At 38.2% G+C, this 19,301-nt stretch overlaps 1 protein-coding gene across 4 annotated transcripts in view; it reads right to left on the reverse strand.

Moving 5' to 3' along the window:
* The window catches only part of ZNHIT6 (zinc finger HIT-type containing 6), a 76,609-nt gene that overhangs the window by 48,354 nt on the left and 8,954 nt on the right, over positions 1–19,301 (reverse strand). For all 4 annotated transcript variants that reach the window (XM_049879672.1, XM_049879671.1, XM_049879669.1 and 1 more), the window contains exon 5: positions 17,082–17,185. In XM_049879672.1, coding sequence (XP_049735629.1) covers positions 17,082–17,185 — 104 coding nt within the window. The remainder of the gene's footprint in view (positions 1–17,081; positions 17,186–19,301) is intronic.

A 19,301-nucleotide genomic window follows, 5' to 3' on the forward strand; every position in this document is an offset into this window, starting at 1 on the left:
ACTGCTTTCCATAGTAGTTCTACCACTTTACAGTCCTACCAGCAAGGGATAAGGGTCCCAATCTCCCCACATCCTCACCAATATTTGTTGTTATCTGTTTTATCACTGCCATTTTAGCCAGGGTAAGATGGTATCTTGCTGTAGTTTTGATTTGCATTCTAATGGTTAGTGAATGTGAACATCTCTTCATGTGTTTGTTGGCTGCCTGGATGTCTTCCTTGGTGAAGGTTCTGTCCATGTCCTTCGCCCACTCTGTTTAGGTTTTTTGTCTTTTTGTTGCTAAGTTGTTCAAGTTTTCTATAAATTTTAGAGATTGGACTCTTACTGGATAAGTCGTTTCTGAAGATTGTTTCCCAGTCTGTAGGTTATCTATTACTCTTTTAATAAAGTCTTTTGATAAGCGTAAGTCTGTAACTTTTATGTGGTCCCATTTATCTATTTTGCCTTCTGTTCGTGCATTTGCTGCTATGTTTATTATCCTATTTTTACAAAAGATTAGGTCCCATAGTTTTCTCCCAGGAATTTTATGGTTTTAGGTTTAACATTTAGGTCTTTAATCTATTTGAGTTAGTTTTTCTGTATGATGTGAGGTATGGGTCCTGTTGCATTTTTCTGCAGGTAGATATCCAGTTTTGCCAGCACTGTTTATTAAAGAGACTGTTTCTTTCCCACTGAATAGACTCGGACCTCTTGTCAAAAATCAGCTGTCCAAAGATGCTGGGTATAATTCTGAGTTCTCAGTTCTATTCCACTGGTCTATGTGTCTACTGTTGAGTCAATACCAGGCTGTTCTGATTATAGTGGCTATATAGTACGTTTTGATACTGGGGAGTGTGAGGCCTTCTGCTTTGGTCTTTTTCTTCAGTATTGCTTTGGCTTTTGGGGGTTTCTTTCCTCTCCTTCCCACACAAAGTTTTTCCATTTCAGTAAAGAATACTGTTGGGATTTGTAGCAGGACTGCATTGTTATCTATAGATTGCTTTAGGCAGAAACGACATTTTCACTATATTAAGTCTTCCAATTCATGAGCATGGGATGTCTTTCCATTTTCGTAGGGGTCTTTTAGACTCCCACAGTAGTGTTTTATAATTTTCACTGTATAAGTCTTCTGTATTCCTAGTTAGGTTAATTTCTAGGTATTTAGTAAATGGTATTGTTTTCTTGATTTATACTCTTTGTTAGTGTAGAGGAACCTAACTGGTTTTTGCAGGTTTATCTTGTACCCTGCAACATTGCTAAATTCTTGTATTTAGCAGTTTTCTGGTAGAATCTTTAAGGTCTTCAATGTATAGGACCATGTCATCTGCAAATATAGTTTTACTTCTTCCCTTCTGATCTGGATACCTTCTATTTCTTTTCTCTTTCTGCTCTAGCTAGGACTTCCAGTGCCACGCTGAATAAGAGTGGTGATAATGGGCATCCTTGTCCCATTCCTGTTCTCAAAGGGAAGGCCCTCAGCCTTTCTCCATTGAGTATAGGGTCGGCTGTTGTTTTTGCACATGTATCCTTGCTTATGTTGAGAAATTTCTACTACTATTTTGCTGGGAGTTTTTATGAGGAAAGGGTGTTGAATTTTTATCAAATGCCTTTTCTGCTTCAATTCATACGGTTCTTTTCCTTTGTTTTATTTATGAGGTAGCATACATTGATTGACTTTATAATGCTGAAATATCCTTGTAATCCTGCTATGAATCTCACTTGATCATGGTATATGATTTTTTTGATATGTTGCTGAAGCTTGTTGGCAAGAACTTTCTTGAGGTTTCCGCATCTATGTTCATAATCGATGTTGGTAACCACCCCTCCCCCCTTTTTTGTTGACGTTTTTGGCTGGTTTCAGTATCAGGGTCATGCTGACTTCATAGAAAGAGTTTGGTAGTAGTGTTCCTTCCTCTTCTATATTTCCGATGAGATTGAGTAGGGTTGGTGTCACTCTTCTTGGAATGTTTGGCAGAATTCTCCAGTGTACCCAAGATCTTTTTAGATGTTCTGTCTAAAATTGAATGTGGCATGTTGAAGTCCCTTTTGTCCTGAATGTTTTTTCTTGGTGATTTCTCAGAGATTACCACATACATTGCATTACACAATGTACAACTGCAGCAACATTTAACACATCAGCAACAGTTAACATACAACCTTAACATAATAAATCTATTCCTGATATGCTCCTCCCTCTCCCATTTCTGTTGGTGTCTCCATTAACATTAATATGTAACTTATATTTGATAAGTTTACTTTGTACTTGTTGTTAGGTGCCATCAAGTTGGTTCCAACTCATAATGACCCTGTGTACAAGGGAACAAAACACTGCCTGGTGCTGCGCCATCCTCACAATCATTGCTATGTCTGAGCCCATTGTTGCAGCCACTGTGTCAATCTATCTCGTTGAGGGTCTTCCTCTCCTTCGCGGACCCTCTACTTTACCAAGCACGAAGTCCTTCTTCAGGGGCTGGTCCCTCCTGATAATATGTCCAAAGTACATAAGATGAAGTCTCACCATCCTCGCTTCAAAGGAGCATTCTGGTTGTACTTCTCTCAAGACAGATTTATTTGTTCTTCTGGCAGCCTATGGTATATTCAATATTCTTCGCCAACACCATAATTCAAAGGCATCAATTCTTTGCTGGTCTTCCTTATTCACTGTCCACTTTTTGCATGCATAAATAAGTACGTTGTACTTATTTCTTACAAACGTGATGTTGTACTGTTTGCGGGATTTAATTATCGAGTTTGTTCCGTGAAAATATCATATACTGAGTCCTTACGGTTGCCCGTGCTGTTGCGTTTTTTGGAGATCTCTCTCTCTCATTTTCTTAACGTATAGATGGGGTATTTATTTAATTTAAATTTGGAGTACTCCCTTGAGTAATACTTGCAAAGCTGGTCTGGTAGTGGCAAATTCACAGAGCTTCTGTTTGTTTGGGAATATCTTGATTTCTCCCCTGTTTTTGAATGACAGCTTTGCTGGGTAAAGAGTTCTTGGAAGCTAATTGTTCTCATTCAGTATTTTATATATGTTGCTCCATTGTCTTCTGGCCTCTAGAGTTTCTGGCAAGAAATCTGCACTGATTCTTATGAAAGACCCTTGGTATGTTATATTGTGTTTTTCTTTTGCTGCTTTCAGGATTCTCTCCTCGTCTCTGGTTTTCAAGAACTCTATTAGAATATGTTGTGGAGTTTATCATTGTGTTTCTTCTAATTGGAATCCGTATAAAACAAACAAACAAACAAACAAACAAAAAACCACATTGCTGTCCAGTCGATTCCAACTCATAGCAACCATAAACGAAAGACCAGAAATGCTCCATAGGGTTTCCAAGGAGTACCTGGTGGATTTGAACTGCCGACCTTCTGGTTAGCAGCTATCACTCTTAACCACTATGCCACCAGGGAGTCTGTGTAGCTTCCTTTATTTGTAGACTTGGTTATCTTCTCAGGTCTGGAAAATTCTCACTGATCACCTCTTGGAAAATTGTTTCTATGCCTTTATTGTTGTCACGGTGTTCTGGGATTACAATAATTCTAATGTTAGATTTCTGTATTGAATCCCATATTTTCATTTGGGTTTCTTCAGTTCTGTTCTTTTGTTTCTCTTGAGACTTGAGTTTAGTTATTTTGTATTCTAGTTTATTTATGCTATTTTCTGTCTGTTTGACTCTACTGCTGAGTGTTCACCTTGCTTTTTCTAATTCAGTTGCTTTATTCTTCAGTTCCAGTAGTTCTCTTTGTTTTTGTGCTTTTTTTTTTTTTTGATGTTTTCAATTTCCTTGTTGAGTCTCTCATTTTGTTCCTCTATTTGTTTCCTGATCTCCATTAGTTAGTTTTCTGTGTGCTTTTTGCTTTTTTAAACACATTTAGCACCACGGTCTGAAAATTTTCAACTTGTTCCATTAGTCTGGCCTCCATAGGAGAGATTTCTGCTTCTTCATGTTTTTCTTTTGCTTGTTTTTTGTGTTACTATTTTTGGTTGAACTTGGGCCATTTTGTTATCTTTTTTTACTTTAAATTTTATATTCTGGCTTTTGTGGAAAAGTTTCTGATTGGGTTCCCTGGTGATGCCGCCGCCAAGCGCCCGGCTGCCAACCAAAAGGCTGGGGCCCACACCTACCATATGCTTTGAGGGAGAAAGATGGAGCAGCCTGCCCCTGGAAAGACTCACAGCCCACAGGGCAGCTACACTCCACCCCACTGGGTCTCTGGGAGTCAGAATCAATTCAGTGGCAGTGGGCCTGATAACTTCTCCTGTGAGTCACCAGAAGGCATTCTTATCCTTTGTTTTTTTCAGTGCTGATTAAGGATTTCTTGATGCTTGATCTCTGGAATTCAACACGCATGCGCTGGGGTGGAGGTAGTTTAGTTGGTCGCAGACACTGATGTAAGTGGTGGGGCTCGATTTTCCAGTAGTGAAGGTAGGGTCTCTCTATGTCTTTTCCTCATGGATGCCCCTGCACAGGCTCTCCCAATGGTGTCCTGCAGCAGGCAGGGAGATAGCAGTTTCCCTCTGCATTGCCTCTTTGTCCGAAGTATTCCTCTCACCCTGCTGCCCTTGCAATTTCTCCTGGCCCTAGTGCCCATCAGCCTCAGGCCTCAGTAAGATTCAACAGCAGCACTCTCTCGCAGCACCACAGTCTCCTTTCACCCCCCTTCCTATTGTGTAGCCAGCGAAATCCCACGGCCAAACTGCGCCACCTTAAAAAATCAGGCTACAGCTTCCTCAGATAGCTCCTTTTCTGTATTCCTTGTTTGGGGCATTGTCCAGCCCTGCTCCAAAATGGCTGTGATGAGCAAGTTCTCCACATGTTAGCAGGTAGGTTCTCCCAGCTTCTGTGCCATCCCAGTTCCTCCTCTCCCCCACTTTTAGACTCACCTCAACTCTCTAACACCCACCACAGCTGCCACCTGGAGTTCTTAGATCTCAGTTTGTGTTTGTTTTTATTCTTTGTTCAGTTGTGTTAACTGCTGGAGGAGTAAATGAGCACCTCCACTTACTTCACTGTCTTGCTCTACCCTCCTCCCCACAGTTAATTTGATGAGCAATATAGATATAAACTTAAAAAAAAAAAACTTCCTATACTATTATTCCTCTTTTAAAAATCAAGTATACTGAAGAGGACTTACATTCTCTTAATGAGAATTACTAATTGAACTACTGAAAGGCAGCAATTTCAAATGAGGAGGGAAATAAGGACAGGAAGTGGAATGGAATAGGGTACAACACTTGAGAGCTTCCGATGGTCAAAGCTGAGGAGACGAGATGACAAATATCACCCACTGGCAACTCTGCCTATGGCCAGTGAGGGTATCTCTGATTTAATGGCTGCTGGGGGCACAGAGCAGTACAGGATTCTGAATAGGTAGCCGTACAATAAAAGCACATTTCAGAAAGATGTAGCTAGCAATAGTATATAAGAGTGACTGAGGGGAGGAGATATTGAAGGCAGGAGAGAATTCTGAAAGCAGCAAAAGAAAAACACAACATAACATACTAAGGTGCTTTCATAAGAATCAGTGTGGATTTCTCTTGTGGAGGCTCCACAAGAGTTTAGGGTGAAACATGAAGGGTCTGCATAGGAGACAACAGCTGAAAAATGCTGCTGTCAAGGATATGAAAAGAAAGGCACATACACCAGAGGCAGATTATGAAGCAGCAGACAGTGACTGGTGAAGGACTTCCTAAATAAATCAGTATGGGCAACCTGAGACAATCAAGAGTATTTGGTTTCCCATTTCCACAAAGGTTGGCTAACTGCTTCTGTGGAAAGGTACACCCTCTATGATGCTATGTCACAGGAACTTCCTTACCACTGTCTACGTGGCCGCAGTAAGTAAATGCCTGATTGGGGAGCTAATAGGCTTCTATTCTTTCACACTGTTTTTCTAAGCTCCTGCCATGGCTCTAAATTTCTTCCATCAAACTATCAAAGCTATTCTGGCAGAGAAACCACAGACCTAAACATTTTCAGTCAGTCAACAAATTTGTATTGCGCACCTATTATGTAATTCCCTAAAGCTCACTGCAAAATCCACTTGTCCCCACCGCCCCATGACCACAACTGTGAAACCCATCATTTCTTTTTCCTTTGTCCTTTTCTAAAGTCAGTTTGCAGAAAAGTACAAACTCATAATACCTATATTTATAAGACACCGTAAAAAATACAATCTTTTAAGAAATATACCACTATGTAATTGTTTAAGGGAAAAAAGTGCTACTGACATCAATGCAGGGTTGGATGGGTATATACTGCCATATAATTAGAATACTGTAATTTTATCAAAAGTAATTTTTTTTTTTAATTCTGTAAAAATGTTTGTTATTTCTTTACAAGAGGGACACCTAGTGGCTACATCCTAAAACAGGACTGGAATTCTTAAATATGACATGCTGTCATTTAAGAATTGGTACAGCTCTACTATCTAAATATCGCAAGTCTAGGATAGGGACACGCACACAGAGCTAGAGTCCTGGGCCAAGAGGAAGAATTTGGGAAGTTAAGAACTCAGGCTTCTAAGCTGATAACGGATAAAGAACGGTAAGCAGGACAACTGGGTTGCTGAAAAATGAGAGGGTCGGGGTCACTAAGGAGACAAACATGGGAGGGAGAGTTGTCATGGACTCAACTGTATCTCCCAAAAATGTGTGTCAACTTGGCTAGACCATGATTCCCAGTATTGTGTGGTTGTCCTCCATTTTGGGATTTGATGTATCTATCCCATGTGTCGTTAATCCTAACCTCTATGCTGTTAATGGGAAACCTTGGTGGCTCAGTGGTTAAGGACTACGGCTGCTAACCAAAAGGCTGGCAGTTCGAATCCACCAGGAGCTCCTTGGAAATCCTATGGGGCAGTTCTACTCTGTCCTATAAGGTTGCTAACGGCAACAGGTTTTAAAAAAATTATTATGTTAATGAGGCAGGATTAGAGGCAGTTATGTTAATGAGGCAGGACACAATCTACAGGATTATGTTGTACTTTGAGTCAATCTCTTGGGATATAAAAGAGAGAAGGGACCAGAGAGGTGAGGAACATCATGTCACCAAGAAAAAAGTGCTAGGAGCAAAGCTTGTGCTTTGGACCTGGGCTCTTGTGCTGAGAATGCCCTAGACCAGGGGAAGATTGATGATAAAGGCCTTCCCACAGAATGGAAAGAGAAAGCCTTTCCCAGGAGCTGGCACTCTGAATTCAGACTTTTAGCCTCCTAAGACTTTGAGAGAATAAATTGGTTTGTTAAAGCCATCCACTTGTAATATTTCTGTCACAGCAGCATTAGATAACTAAGACAGAGAGGAAGGCCAAAAGTTGAGTCCTTATCTGGGAAATGGGTGGTTAGTCTTGACCAAACAGTCCAAGTCTGGAGTTAAGCTAAAGATATTGGGGAGGGGTCCCTCCATCCAATTCATCCTTCCAATTGACAAGCCAAAGTACATCCCCTACCCCACTGTTGAATTCTTAGACCCAGACAGCCAGGAAAATAAAATAAAGGTAGGACATGCTATCCAAATATAACCAGTCTGCAGGCTTGATTTTTATGGATTTCTGGTAACAAAACACTAAAGCACAAATGAAAGAGAGTGGCAGCCATGGATAAAAACATGGAATTTTATGATAGTATCAAAATATATTTCAAAGATAAAATTTTCAAGCCCATACCTCTCGCTAGGTCTTTTACAAATATTTTAAATAATTCATATAATTTATGTTTTGGATAAGCAATATATACAACATAAAATTCAAAAAGAAAGAAAAGGGTACAAAATTCCCATCCCTCTCCTCTTCCCCTCAGTTTCTCTCCTTGAAAGGAACCACTATTACCAGTTTACTGTTTATCCCTCTAAAGATAACATATATAATATGAGCTTATATGTATGTAAATTATATTTTTTACACAGTAGTAGCATATACAATGTATAAGGTTCCACATCTACCTTTATTAATTTAGTATTTCTTGCAATCATTCTGTATTAGTTCATTCAGAGCTGCCACATGCTTTATTCACTATAAAGACATACCATAATTTATTTACACAGTTCACTATTAATGGCCATTTAGATTTTAACTATTCTTTTGCTACGATATAAGTAAAGTTGCACTGAATATTCTGCACATATTTCATCTTCTACACAAATGGGTATATCTTATCAGATAAATTCCTAGAAGTAGAACTACTAGGCATACTAGTAATTATTATGCCTTCCTGATCCACCTCTTTTCCACTACTGATCTTACCTTGCTGATCAGTACCTTTTTACTGAAGCCAGCACTTATTTTAAACAATTAGGGCAACATGGCATAGAAGAAAACCTGAAAACCCTTCCAATACCACACATTTAAAAGTCCTAGAGAAATATATAGGAGCCCTGGTGGCACAATGGTTAAGCGTTCAACTGTTTACCTGAAAGGTCATTGGTTTGAACCCACCAACTGCTTCACAGAAGATGTGGTAGTCTGCTTCTGTAAAGATTTACAGTTTCAGAAACGCCATGTGGCTGTTCTACTCTGTCCCACAGGGTCACTGTGAGTTGGAATCAACTCGACAGCAATGGGTTTGGTTTGGATTTTGGTTTAGAGAAACAGAACAAACATACCAACTTCATTAGGAAGTAAAAGAAATCTCCAGGGGCCAAAAGAAAGCAGGACCTAGAAGCCAGAGTGTTACACTAAAGCTACACCTGTTCTGAAGGCATTTGCCAAAGTCGGTAACCAAGAGGCTTATGTTTCAACAACCACTGGAAGACACGAGACAAGTCTAAGCTGGAAACTTTAAACTGAGATCACTGCATAAAGTCAGTGAAAAGGTGAACCAGAAACATCTCGTCCACTGGCAAAGGTCTGAGACAACAAGGGAATTTGGGCTCCAAGGAGAGAAAAAGGTTTCAATTGAGAATGCATAACTATAGATTTCTTAAATGGGCTTGGGGTTCAAATCATTACTATTAGCATAGACTGAGAAACTTCAGGCTGAAAAACTAAACAGGGTCTTAGATTACTGCCATGGAGTATCTGGCATAAGCAAATGCACACCACTTTCCACATAAAGTCCAGATGAACTTGAGATCACAATCATGTATTTGATAAAAACAAGGAAACAAGTCACCATAAGCAAGAGATAGCAGAAACAGCAGATAGTAGTATCAGACCCCAGGAACTTCAGATACTGGAATTTGAATAAAGAAAATGAAGTTTAAAATTTACACAGAAAATGTTTTAAATAATTGAAGGAAAAAAAAAAAAAAAAGGAGTTGAAAACACAAGAAAGAAAAAAATTCCATCTGAAAGGCCAGAAGGATTTAGGAAAGAAACAGAACTTCTAGAAAGGAAAAACAACTAAAGGAAAAAAACAAAAACAAAACCCACTTAAACAGATAGGTTAAAGATCAGATTAGATTCAGCTGACAGAAATCAGAGAGCTGGATGACACTGCTGAATAAATTACCCAGAATGCAGTGAAGACAGGCAAATGGAAAACATGACAGAGATGAAGAGATTAACAGAATGCATTAGAATTTTCCAGGATTGTCATATTCAGAACACGCAGAAAACTCAAGGAAGATACGCAGAAATCACACCAAGACACACATCAGCATTAAACTGTAGAACTGCAAAGACAAAAGTGAAGATCTCAAAAGCAACAGGAAAGAAAGACTACTTATAAAACAACAGTGTTCTCAGCAGTGACAAAATTAGGGAGACACAGTGGAATAACAGTTTCACAAAGTGCTGAAATAAATGTCAATTTTTTTTCTATTGTGGTGAAATATACACACCAGAACATCTGCCAGCAAAACAACTTCTACATTTACAACTCAACGACATTGATTATATTTTTCATGTTCTGTCACCATTATCGCTATCCTTTTCCAAAATATTCCACCACCATTAACGTAAACTCAATGCCCCCCAAACAAAAGCTCCTCCTTTCCCCCTCTCTTTCACCTTGGTAACCATTAATCATCTTTTGTTTCCATATATTGGCTTATATATGTCAATTTAAGAGATATGCAGCTAAACTATCATTATAAAAGGGTGAGGTATAATTCCATTTATATGACATTCTGGAACAAGCATAACTAACCTTCAGTAGAAAAAATCAGAACAGTGGTTGCCTCTGTGGAAGGGAGGAGTTGACTAGGAAAAAGCTGTCTGGGGTGACAGTAACGTTTTATGTATCCATAGAGGCTTGTTTATACAGGTGTAAGCATTTGTCAAAACTCAGCAAATGTATACATAAGACTTGTGTATTTCATTACATGTAAATTTTACATCAAAAGGACAAAAAAAAAAAAAAAAACCCTGCAAACAACTACTGAACTCTAGCTAATGATATACAAGATGAAATACTCAGGGGCAAGTGGCGTAATGTCCGCATTTACTCCGAAATATACCAAAACCAGGATGGGTTGGTTAATGGATGATTAGAGGGATAAACACATGATAAAGCAAGTATAGTAAAATCTTAATGGAAAAATCTAGGTGGTACATGTTCACTGTAAAATTCTTTCAACTTTGGCTTATGCTTGTTTTTATAATAAAATATTGGGAAAAAAATTAAACAGGCAAAACTAATCTATAAAGTTAGACGTCAGAAAGATCGTCAACTTCGGGGAAAGAGGTGATAGGTAACCCCGTGGTTATGTTATCTTTCTTAACCTGGGTACACTAATGACTTGTGTACTTTTTTGTCTGTGTTGTATTGCAACTAAAAATGAGAAAGTAAGGTGAAAAAAATTTTTTTCAGACAAAAATTGAAAAAGCATATTCTTCATAAAACCCTCACTAAAAGAACTTCAGAAGGATGTACTTCAGGAAAATGATCCTAAAAGGAAGACCTAAGATTTAATTAAAAAAAACAAAAAATATATATATATATTTGTGGGTACATTATAACTGTTTTACTGATGAGAAAACTGACGTACAGATACAGACAGATTAAGGTTACTCAGCTAGTAAATAGCAGAGCTGGGATTTGAAACTACTGGATTTTCGTTCCAGAGAAAAATTAACTGATTAGAGGAAAAGAGAGTTTACGACTACACTGCAGTTCAAGGTGTTTAAACAAGGACCGTTGTTCCTGTTGTTGATGTTTTTAGGTGACTTCAAGTCGATTTCTGACTCATTTTGACCCCATGTGACAGAGTAGAACTGCCCTATAGTGTTTTCTAAGCTGTAAGCTTTATGGGAGCAGATGGCCAGGTCTTTTTCCCATGGAGCCGCTGGGTGAGTTTGAACTACCAGCCTTTCGGTTAGCAGCCCAGCACCTAACCGTTGTACCACTAGGGTTCCTTATTTAACTCATAGGGGACAAAAATAATAGTTCCTAGCACAGGACCAAAATCTCAATAAATCTCTAAAATTTGACATTTTTAAAAATAATTCCTTTGCAGTAAAACCTGACTGGGCCTGTTTAAAGTCACCAGAATACTGAATTGACCTTAGGGAAGCTCAACGGAGATCTTTTCGCCACTACACAGGTACACAAAAGTCCATGAAAGCACTGCACATATTTTTACGAAACAGGGTGAATTCTCCAGTATGGAATCAGTGAATGATGTGCTGTATCCCCAAGGATGTTGGATAAGTTAATGTAGACCTTTTACTAGTTATTGTACAATATTTACTACATGCCACTTCTTTAGGTATTATTTCATTTAATCCCCTTACTAAAACAGTAAATTGTATCTTGGCCAAGGTCACCTTATTTGTACCAAGTGGCAGAGGAAATATTCAAATCCAAGTTTCCAACACCTTAACCACTTTCAAACACAGGCTGAAAATGCATTGAAAACTCTCTCTTAAAAATAGAATACTGGGAGTGTGAGATTCCCTTCTTTGTAAAGATTTTACTTACCTCCTACTAGCAGATACCACTATGATCATCCAAAACCCCTGTTCATTTTTCCATAAATAAATGATAAAAGACAAGTATCCTGAACAAAGTTCTTCTTTTTTTTCCCAAGTACTTTTTATATTTACCTTACTTACACACCCTCTTTTAGTAATCAAAATCTTCTGCAATTCTGATTCTGTCATAAACCAAAAAAAAAAAAAAACCAAACCCACTGCCATCGAGTTGATTCCGACTCATAGCAGCCCTATAGGACAGAGTAGAACTTCCCCACAGTTTCCGAGGAGCACCTGGTGGATATGAACTGCCGACCACTTGGTTAGCAGCTGCAGCACTTAACCACTACGCCACCAGGGTTTCCTGATTCTGTCATACAATGTATTAATTACCTGGCTTAGGAAAAGATGTGAACTATATATTTAGTAAGTATGCCTTCTATGTTCATCTAAATTGGTGGTTCTCAAAAAGAGGCAATTTTGTCTCCCAGGGGACACTGGGGACATCTGGCAATGTTTTGAAGACATTTTCTGTTGTCATAACAGAGGGGTACGTGTGTACATGAGCGTGCTACTGGCATTTAGTCAATAAAGGTTAGAGATGCTGCTGAACACCCTCCAGCCACTCCACCCCCAATTATCCAGCTCTAAATGTCAACAGTGCCTAGGCTGAGAAACCCTGATCTAAAACACTGATTAAACTGCTTACCAAATATGAACAAATACTGTGGCACACTAAAGATATTCCAAGCTATCAATCAATTAACCAGCAGTATTTTTAAAATTTTTTAAATACAGCTATCCTACTAGCTGAGAGCTCACCTTAATGCATAATTATTCAGCTAAGATAGAATACAAACTTTTATATATTTATTTACTAGCAAAACAATAGTCTCAAACACAGCAATGATTGTGAGGATGGTATAGGGCCGGGAAACATTTCGATCTGTTTGTTATAGGTAAGGTTGCTATAGTTGGAGGCAATTCGATGGCACTTAACAGCCATACCAAACCAAATCCACTGCCACTGAGTCGATTCCGACTCATAAAGAGTTGCAAAAACATTTTCCATTTAGACATAAGAATTAGCAACTTAACAACAAACTAATGGAACAATTCAGATACACAGATTTCACTTAACCAACTCCCAAAATGGTTCTATGAATGAAAGAGCACCTTACCACAACTGATTAAGACAAACTCTATACTTGAGTTTTGAAATATCACTCCAAAATATATGGGCAAATATTCCACATTTCAATAGCAATTAAATAAAAGCAAATTAAAGCAAAATATCATTTCCACCTTTCAAGTTAGCAACAATTTGGTTTCAAATGAGACTACTCACTGCTAATGAAACCAGGTGCCATTAGTCCATTCTGACTCACAGCCACCCTATGTGTGTTAGAATACAACTGTGCTCCATAGGGTTTTCCTAAATGGCTGATTTTTCAGAAGGACATCATGAGGACTTTTTCCAAGCCACCTCTGGGCAGACTTGAACCTCCAACATTTTAATTAGCAACTAAGTATGTAAACTATTTGTACCACCCAGAGACTCCAAGTGCTAATAAGGGGATGTTTTAACAGGTATTCTCATGTACCGCAAATGAAGGTGAAAACTGGTACACCCCTAAAAAAAAAAAAAAAAAGGTACACCCCTAGTTTATTACTATTCTTCTCATTTTACAGATGGGAAAACTGAGCCACAAAGGACTTAAGCTTACCTCAAGGTCATATAACTTGGAAAAAGCTAATGAGAAATTTGAATAGAGGTATACTATTTTACTGTATGTTATACAGAATTTTTTACATAGGATGTTTATAACTACATAAAATGCATTGAAAGGATTGGAAGACAAAGTTAAAGAAGAGTGAGAATATTTGTAATGTATGTAACGAAGATTTAAAAGACAGCAAGAGATATAAACAGGCACACCTTTATAATTAAAACAGGTACTCTCAAACTTTTCTGGTGAGGGTAGAAAATGGTCCTTTTTTTTGGAGGTCAATTTGGAGTTGCTACCCTGGTGGCACAGTGGTCAAAAACTTGGCTGCTAACCAAAAGGTCGGCAGTTCAAATACACCAGCGGCTCCTTGGAAACCCTATGGGGAAGTTCTACTCTGTCCTACACGGCCACTAAAACCAAAAAAACCAAACCTGTTGCCGTCAAGTGGATTCTGACTTATAGCGACCCTATAGGATAGAGCAGAACTGCCCCCTAGGGTTTCCAAAGAGCGCCTGGTGGATTCAAACTGCTAACCTCTGGTTAGCAGCCGTAGGTCTTAACCATTATGCCACCAGGGTTTCCACAGGGCCACTATGAGTCAGAATCAACTCAACAGCACTTTTTTTTTTTTAATCAAAACTTTAAATGTATATACTCTCTGACCCAGGAATTCTACTTCTAGGAATTGATCCTACAGAAAAAGTCACATAAGCACACAAACCAATTTGTTCTAGAATGTTTACTGCAACATTATTTGCAATAACTGAAAATTAGAAACAAGCTGAATGTTCACAAATAAGGGAATTATTAAATAAGTTAGGATATATAGAATATGCTACCTAAAAATAATGAGGTAGAACCTATACATCAGTGTTCACTACAGCACTTTTCACAATAGCCAAAAGGTGGAAACAAACAAAATGGTCTTCAAGAGATAAGTAGATAAACAAAATCTGATAGACACACACAATGGAATACTACTCAGCCATGAAGACAGATGAAGTCCTGATGTATGTCACTACATAAATGAACCTTGAAAATACTATGCTGAGCGAAGTAAGTCAGTCACAAAAGGACAAACACTGCATGATCTCACTTATATGATGTAAGCTAATATATAGATACCAAAGATTGTTAGTGGTTCCGAGGAATGGGAGGAAGGGAAGAAGGGGGAATTTTTGCTTAGGGGGCACTGAATTGCACACACAGATACTGTCATGATGGCGTATGTTATGTATATTTTCAACACAATAAAATTAAAAAGGAAAGTAATCCATAATATATTGTTAAACAGAGAAAAACTAAGTGCAGAAAAAAGTGTGTACATTTATTTATAGAAAAACTATTAGTAATGGATAATTTGGGGAGTCACTTTTCACACTTCAGTTTGGATTTTTAATATTATATTTCATTTTATTACTTGAAAAAGTAAAGAAAATATGATTATAAGGAAATATAAAATGGTATCAGTGGTCATCTCTGGACAGTAGTATTGTAGGTGCTATTTTTCCTTTGCAACGATGACGATGTGTTATTTTTACAGCACCCACTATGTACAGATTCCTTCTTACAGACCAGTCACTGTCTAGATGAGGCCACAACTCTATAAGGTAGCTATTATCAGCTCCACTGTTCAGATGATAAAGGAGGCTAAGGAATTGACTCTAAAGCATTATGTTGCTAATCTCCTCATGGGAAACCACCAAAAATATAAGAAAACCAACCCTAAATTAAATTCTTGAGCAAAAGACATAATGCAAGAAGTCCAGTTTGCCATCCCAGAGACCTGGGATGCTCCCAGATAATGGAGAATATATATTTGGGTCCTAAATCCAGAAGGTATACTAAATGTTAATATTCTTGGAAAAACACTCCCACAAACAGTTATGCATCTAAAACACAACAAAACAAAAAACAAAAAAACCAAACCCATTGCTATCGAGTTGACTCCGACTCACAGTCACCCTGTAAGACAGAGAACTGCCCCATTGGGTTTCCAAGGAGTGTCTGGTGGATTCAAAGTGCCAACCTTTTGGTTAGCAGCCGTAGCTCTTAAACACGGGGCCACCAGGTTTCCAAAATCTAAGCATTCCTAGAGACACAAAAATATTATATTTGAGGCTATAAGTTCTTTGGTTTTGAGAACTCTCAAGACAATCATTTTGAATTGTTTCCTTCATAAAACACATTTTATATGTGATAAAGCACGAAACAGTTATCTTAAAATTCGAACAATTCATGTCAATTTCTAAAATATGCCAGTTTCCAAATGCACAAAAGAACAGTCTCACATCTGATAAATGTGAGACATTTTACTTTTGGAAGCCAACCAGCAAAAAGATAAACCACCTTCATAAATATTTATAAAGACTTCTTGAACACATACAATAAATGGATAGCAACATCTTATAATAATACAACATCCTTTCAAAAGCTGAAAAGCTTATTAGAATAATGATAATTTTGATGTTTCTGTCTTTTCAATTTATGGAGTATAATTGGAAGGGAATCTTAGGGTTCACCTAGTCCAACATGCTAATCATACAGGTGAGATCCGGAGAAGGGAACTGATTTAGAACAGGTAAACTCTAAGATTCTCTTCTGATTGTACTATTCCATAAACTGAAAAGACAGAACGATTAGAATTGTTCAAGGTCCCAACAGTTTCTCAGGCTGAAGGAGAATCAAACTTTCTGGCCCTCTATCCAGAATTACGACTTCTGAAAGGTATTATCCAATAACTTAACCGGTTACTTAACAACACTCTGAGACTCTGTTTTCTGTGATATTGGGGCCTTCTCAACTGAATACTTTCAGAAAGCAGCAAAGTAGACTCTCTTCTGTTATCTGACTCAGATTCATCATTAGAGTAAATGTTCTCAAAGTCCTGCTTTATCCTTTTATCCACTTTTAAAGGAAATCTTATTTGGAATTCCAAGATAGAAAGGATTATAAAAACAGAGTTGCTTCAGTTAAGGCAATGTAGAGGTCCTTCTTTGACTTACCACTTTGTCCCTGAAGCCCCTGAAATACTTCCATGGTACCTCAAGTCTCAGAGAAACATAGTTCACTTCTAATGTATGAGAGTGTTCTAGAGTACTGCTACTCAAAGTATACTTCTCAAACTGTCAGCATCATGGGGAAGCTTGTCAGAAATGCACAATATCAAAATACCAAACTCCAACCGAGGCTTACTGAATCACAATCTGCTTATTAACAAGGTCCCTAGAGATTTGTACGCACATTAACATTTAAGCAGCTTCTCAAAGAAAATCAACACACACACACGGCCCAAATTTTTATCATTAGGTTCACATGACAAAATTGCTGTCAAAATGTTATAAAAGGTTTCTAAATGCTTACTCTTAATTTGTGCTGTTATCTTGTTGAGGACCAGTAACAAATAGCTCACAGACCACACTTCGCGTAGCAATGCCCAGAGTAAAGCAAACTTTAAAGGATGCTCCTGATCAAATCAGAGCACCAGATACGCTAACAAAGAAGTTAGAAACTTACCTCTTATCAAAAAATGTCGAATTCTCTCTTCTCTTGGTGAATCCATTGGGTAGAAGTTTTAAGTAAATACCTTGCTTCCGGGCACGGTTTTTCAGATAGTACATCTAATAACCAAAAACAGACACGTTACGTTTAAAATGCTTTAATTTTCAAAAGTGAGTAAAACAATGTCCAATGAAATAACAGTTAAGATTTACTGAGTGATTACCATGCACCACAAACGGTAAGCAGTAACACCTCTAATCTTCACAACAATACTATGACATAGGAACGATCATCACTCTATTTCAGCAATGAGAATTAATGGTATTGCAACATTATATAGCCATTTCTCAGAGGTAGAGCCTGTATACAAACCCAGGTCTGTCTAATTTCAGAACTTACGCTTTTAACCATACACTTTATAAGCCAAAAGGATTTCATGAGAATTAAAAAAATACAGGTCACTTGGCAATTACAGGAGCAACTTGTGCAATACTTTATTTCCCTTTTTCTGACCATTTTATACATGTTGTTGTTAGGTGCCATGGAGTCGATTTCAACTCGTAGCGACCCCATGTGAGAGTCAAACTGCCCCACAGGGCTCTCTAGGCTGAAAAATATTTTTTTTAATTGTACTTTAAGTGAAGGTTTTCAGAACAAACTAGCTTCTCATTAAACAGTTAGTTCACATATTGTTTTGTGACATTGGTTGCCAACCCTATGACTTGTTAATACTCTCCCTCCTTGACCTTGGGTTCCCAATCACCAGCTTTCCTGTCCCCTCCTGCCTTCTAGTCCCTGCCCCTGGGCTGGTGTGCCCCTTAGTCTCATTGTTTTATGGGCCTGTCTAATCTTTGGATGAAGGGTTAACCTCAGGAGTGACTTCACTACTGAGCTAAAAGGGTGTCCGGGGGCCATATTCTCAGGGTTTCTCCAGTCTCTGTCATGTCAGTAAGTCTGCTCTTTTTTTGTGAGTTAGAATTTTGTTCTGCATTTTTCTCCATCTCTGTCTGGGACCCTCTTTTGTGATCCCTGTCACAGCAGTCAGTGGTGGTAGCCAGGCACCACCCAGCTGTACTGGAATCAGTCTGGTAGAGGCTGTGGTAGTTGTGGTCCATTAGTTCTTTGGACTAATCTTTCCCTTGTGTCTTTAGTTTTCTTCATTCTCCCTCGCTTCCAAAGGGGTGAGGCCAGTGGAATATCTTAGATCGTTGCTCACAAGCTTTTAAGATCCCAGACGCTACACATCAAAGTAGAACGTAAAACATTTTCTTTATAAATTGTTATGCCAGTTGAGCTACATGTTCCCTGAGACCATGGTCTGCACATAGGCTGAAATTTTTACAGGAGCAAATCTCCAGGTCTTTCTCCCATGGAGCTGCTGGGTGAGTTTGAACTGCGAACCTTGCAGTTAGCAGCCAAGCACTTAACCAGTGTGCCACCAGGGATCCATACTCATTGCCATCGAGTCTATTCTGACTATTCATATGCCTTTATCATTCAATAGGTTGCTCACTCGGGGAGAAACCAGGGTACTGCCTAGTATAAGGCCTAACTCAAAAGTAGTCACTGATATGGGCAGCAGAAAACTGGAATATGAGAACACTCTGACCATGATCTGTGTCACTCCAATGATTACCTGGGTTGGATACACTGAACTATGCAACCTCAGAAAATGGTGAAGAAAGTATCATTAGGTTTCAGTTAAGTCAAGAAAGAAGGATCACTCAAGGAAAAGGAAAAGAAAAAGCCAAGTTTTTTTGTTAAGTGAATGAGGATCTAGAATTTGCAGTGAAAAAGACAAGTCATAAGCCAAGAAAAAGAAGAGCCTTTCATTGGCTAACTAGGAAAATGATTTAAGAAAGTACATGTAATTTTATAACTTTAAAACAAATAATTTATGGGACTTTGGTTTCAATAATGGTAGCAATCAGATAGACCAACTCTCCCACTGAAAACATCTAAGAATGCCTGATTATGGGAGGAAATACATACATATATATATTAATCACATTAAAAGCATCGAAAAGCTGACAAAGTAATTCAGAAAAGCAGGCAAATACTTATAAAACTTGACCATATCCTGGGCCTTACAAACAAGTCTCATCATATTTTGTAATAAATTCAGAAAGGATATGGTCTTTGATCAAAACGCAATTAAGCTAAAAGTAAGGTATTTAGAAAACCCCAAATTAAGAAACACAAACTAAATTACCCACAGATCATAGAAGAAATCAT

This window comes from Elephas maximus, chromosome 3 (genome assembly GCF_024166365.1).
Source record: "Elephas maximus indicus isolate mEleMax1 chromosome 3, mEleMax1 primary haplotype, whole genome shotgun sequence".
Taxonomy (NCBI): domain Eukaryota; kingdom Metazoa; phylum Chordata; class Mammalia; order Proboscidea; family Elephantidae; genus Elephas; species Elephas maximus.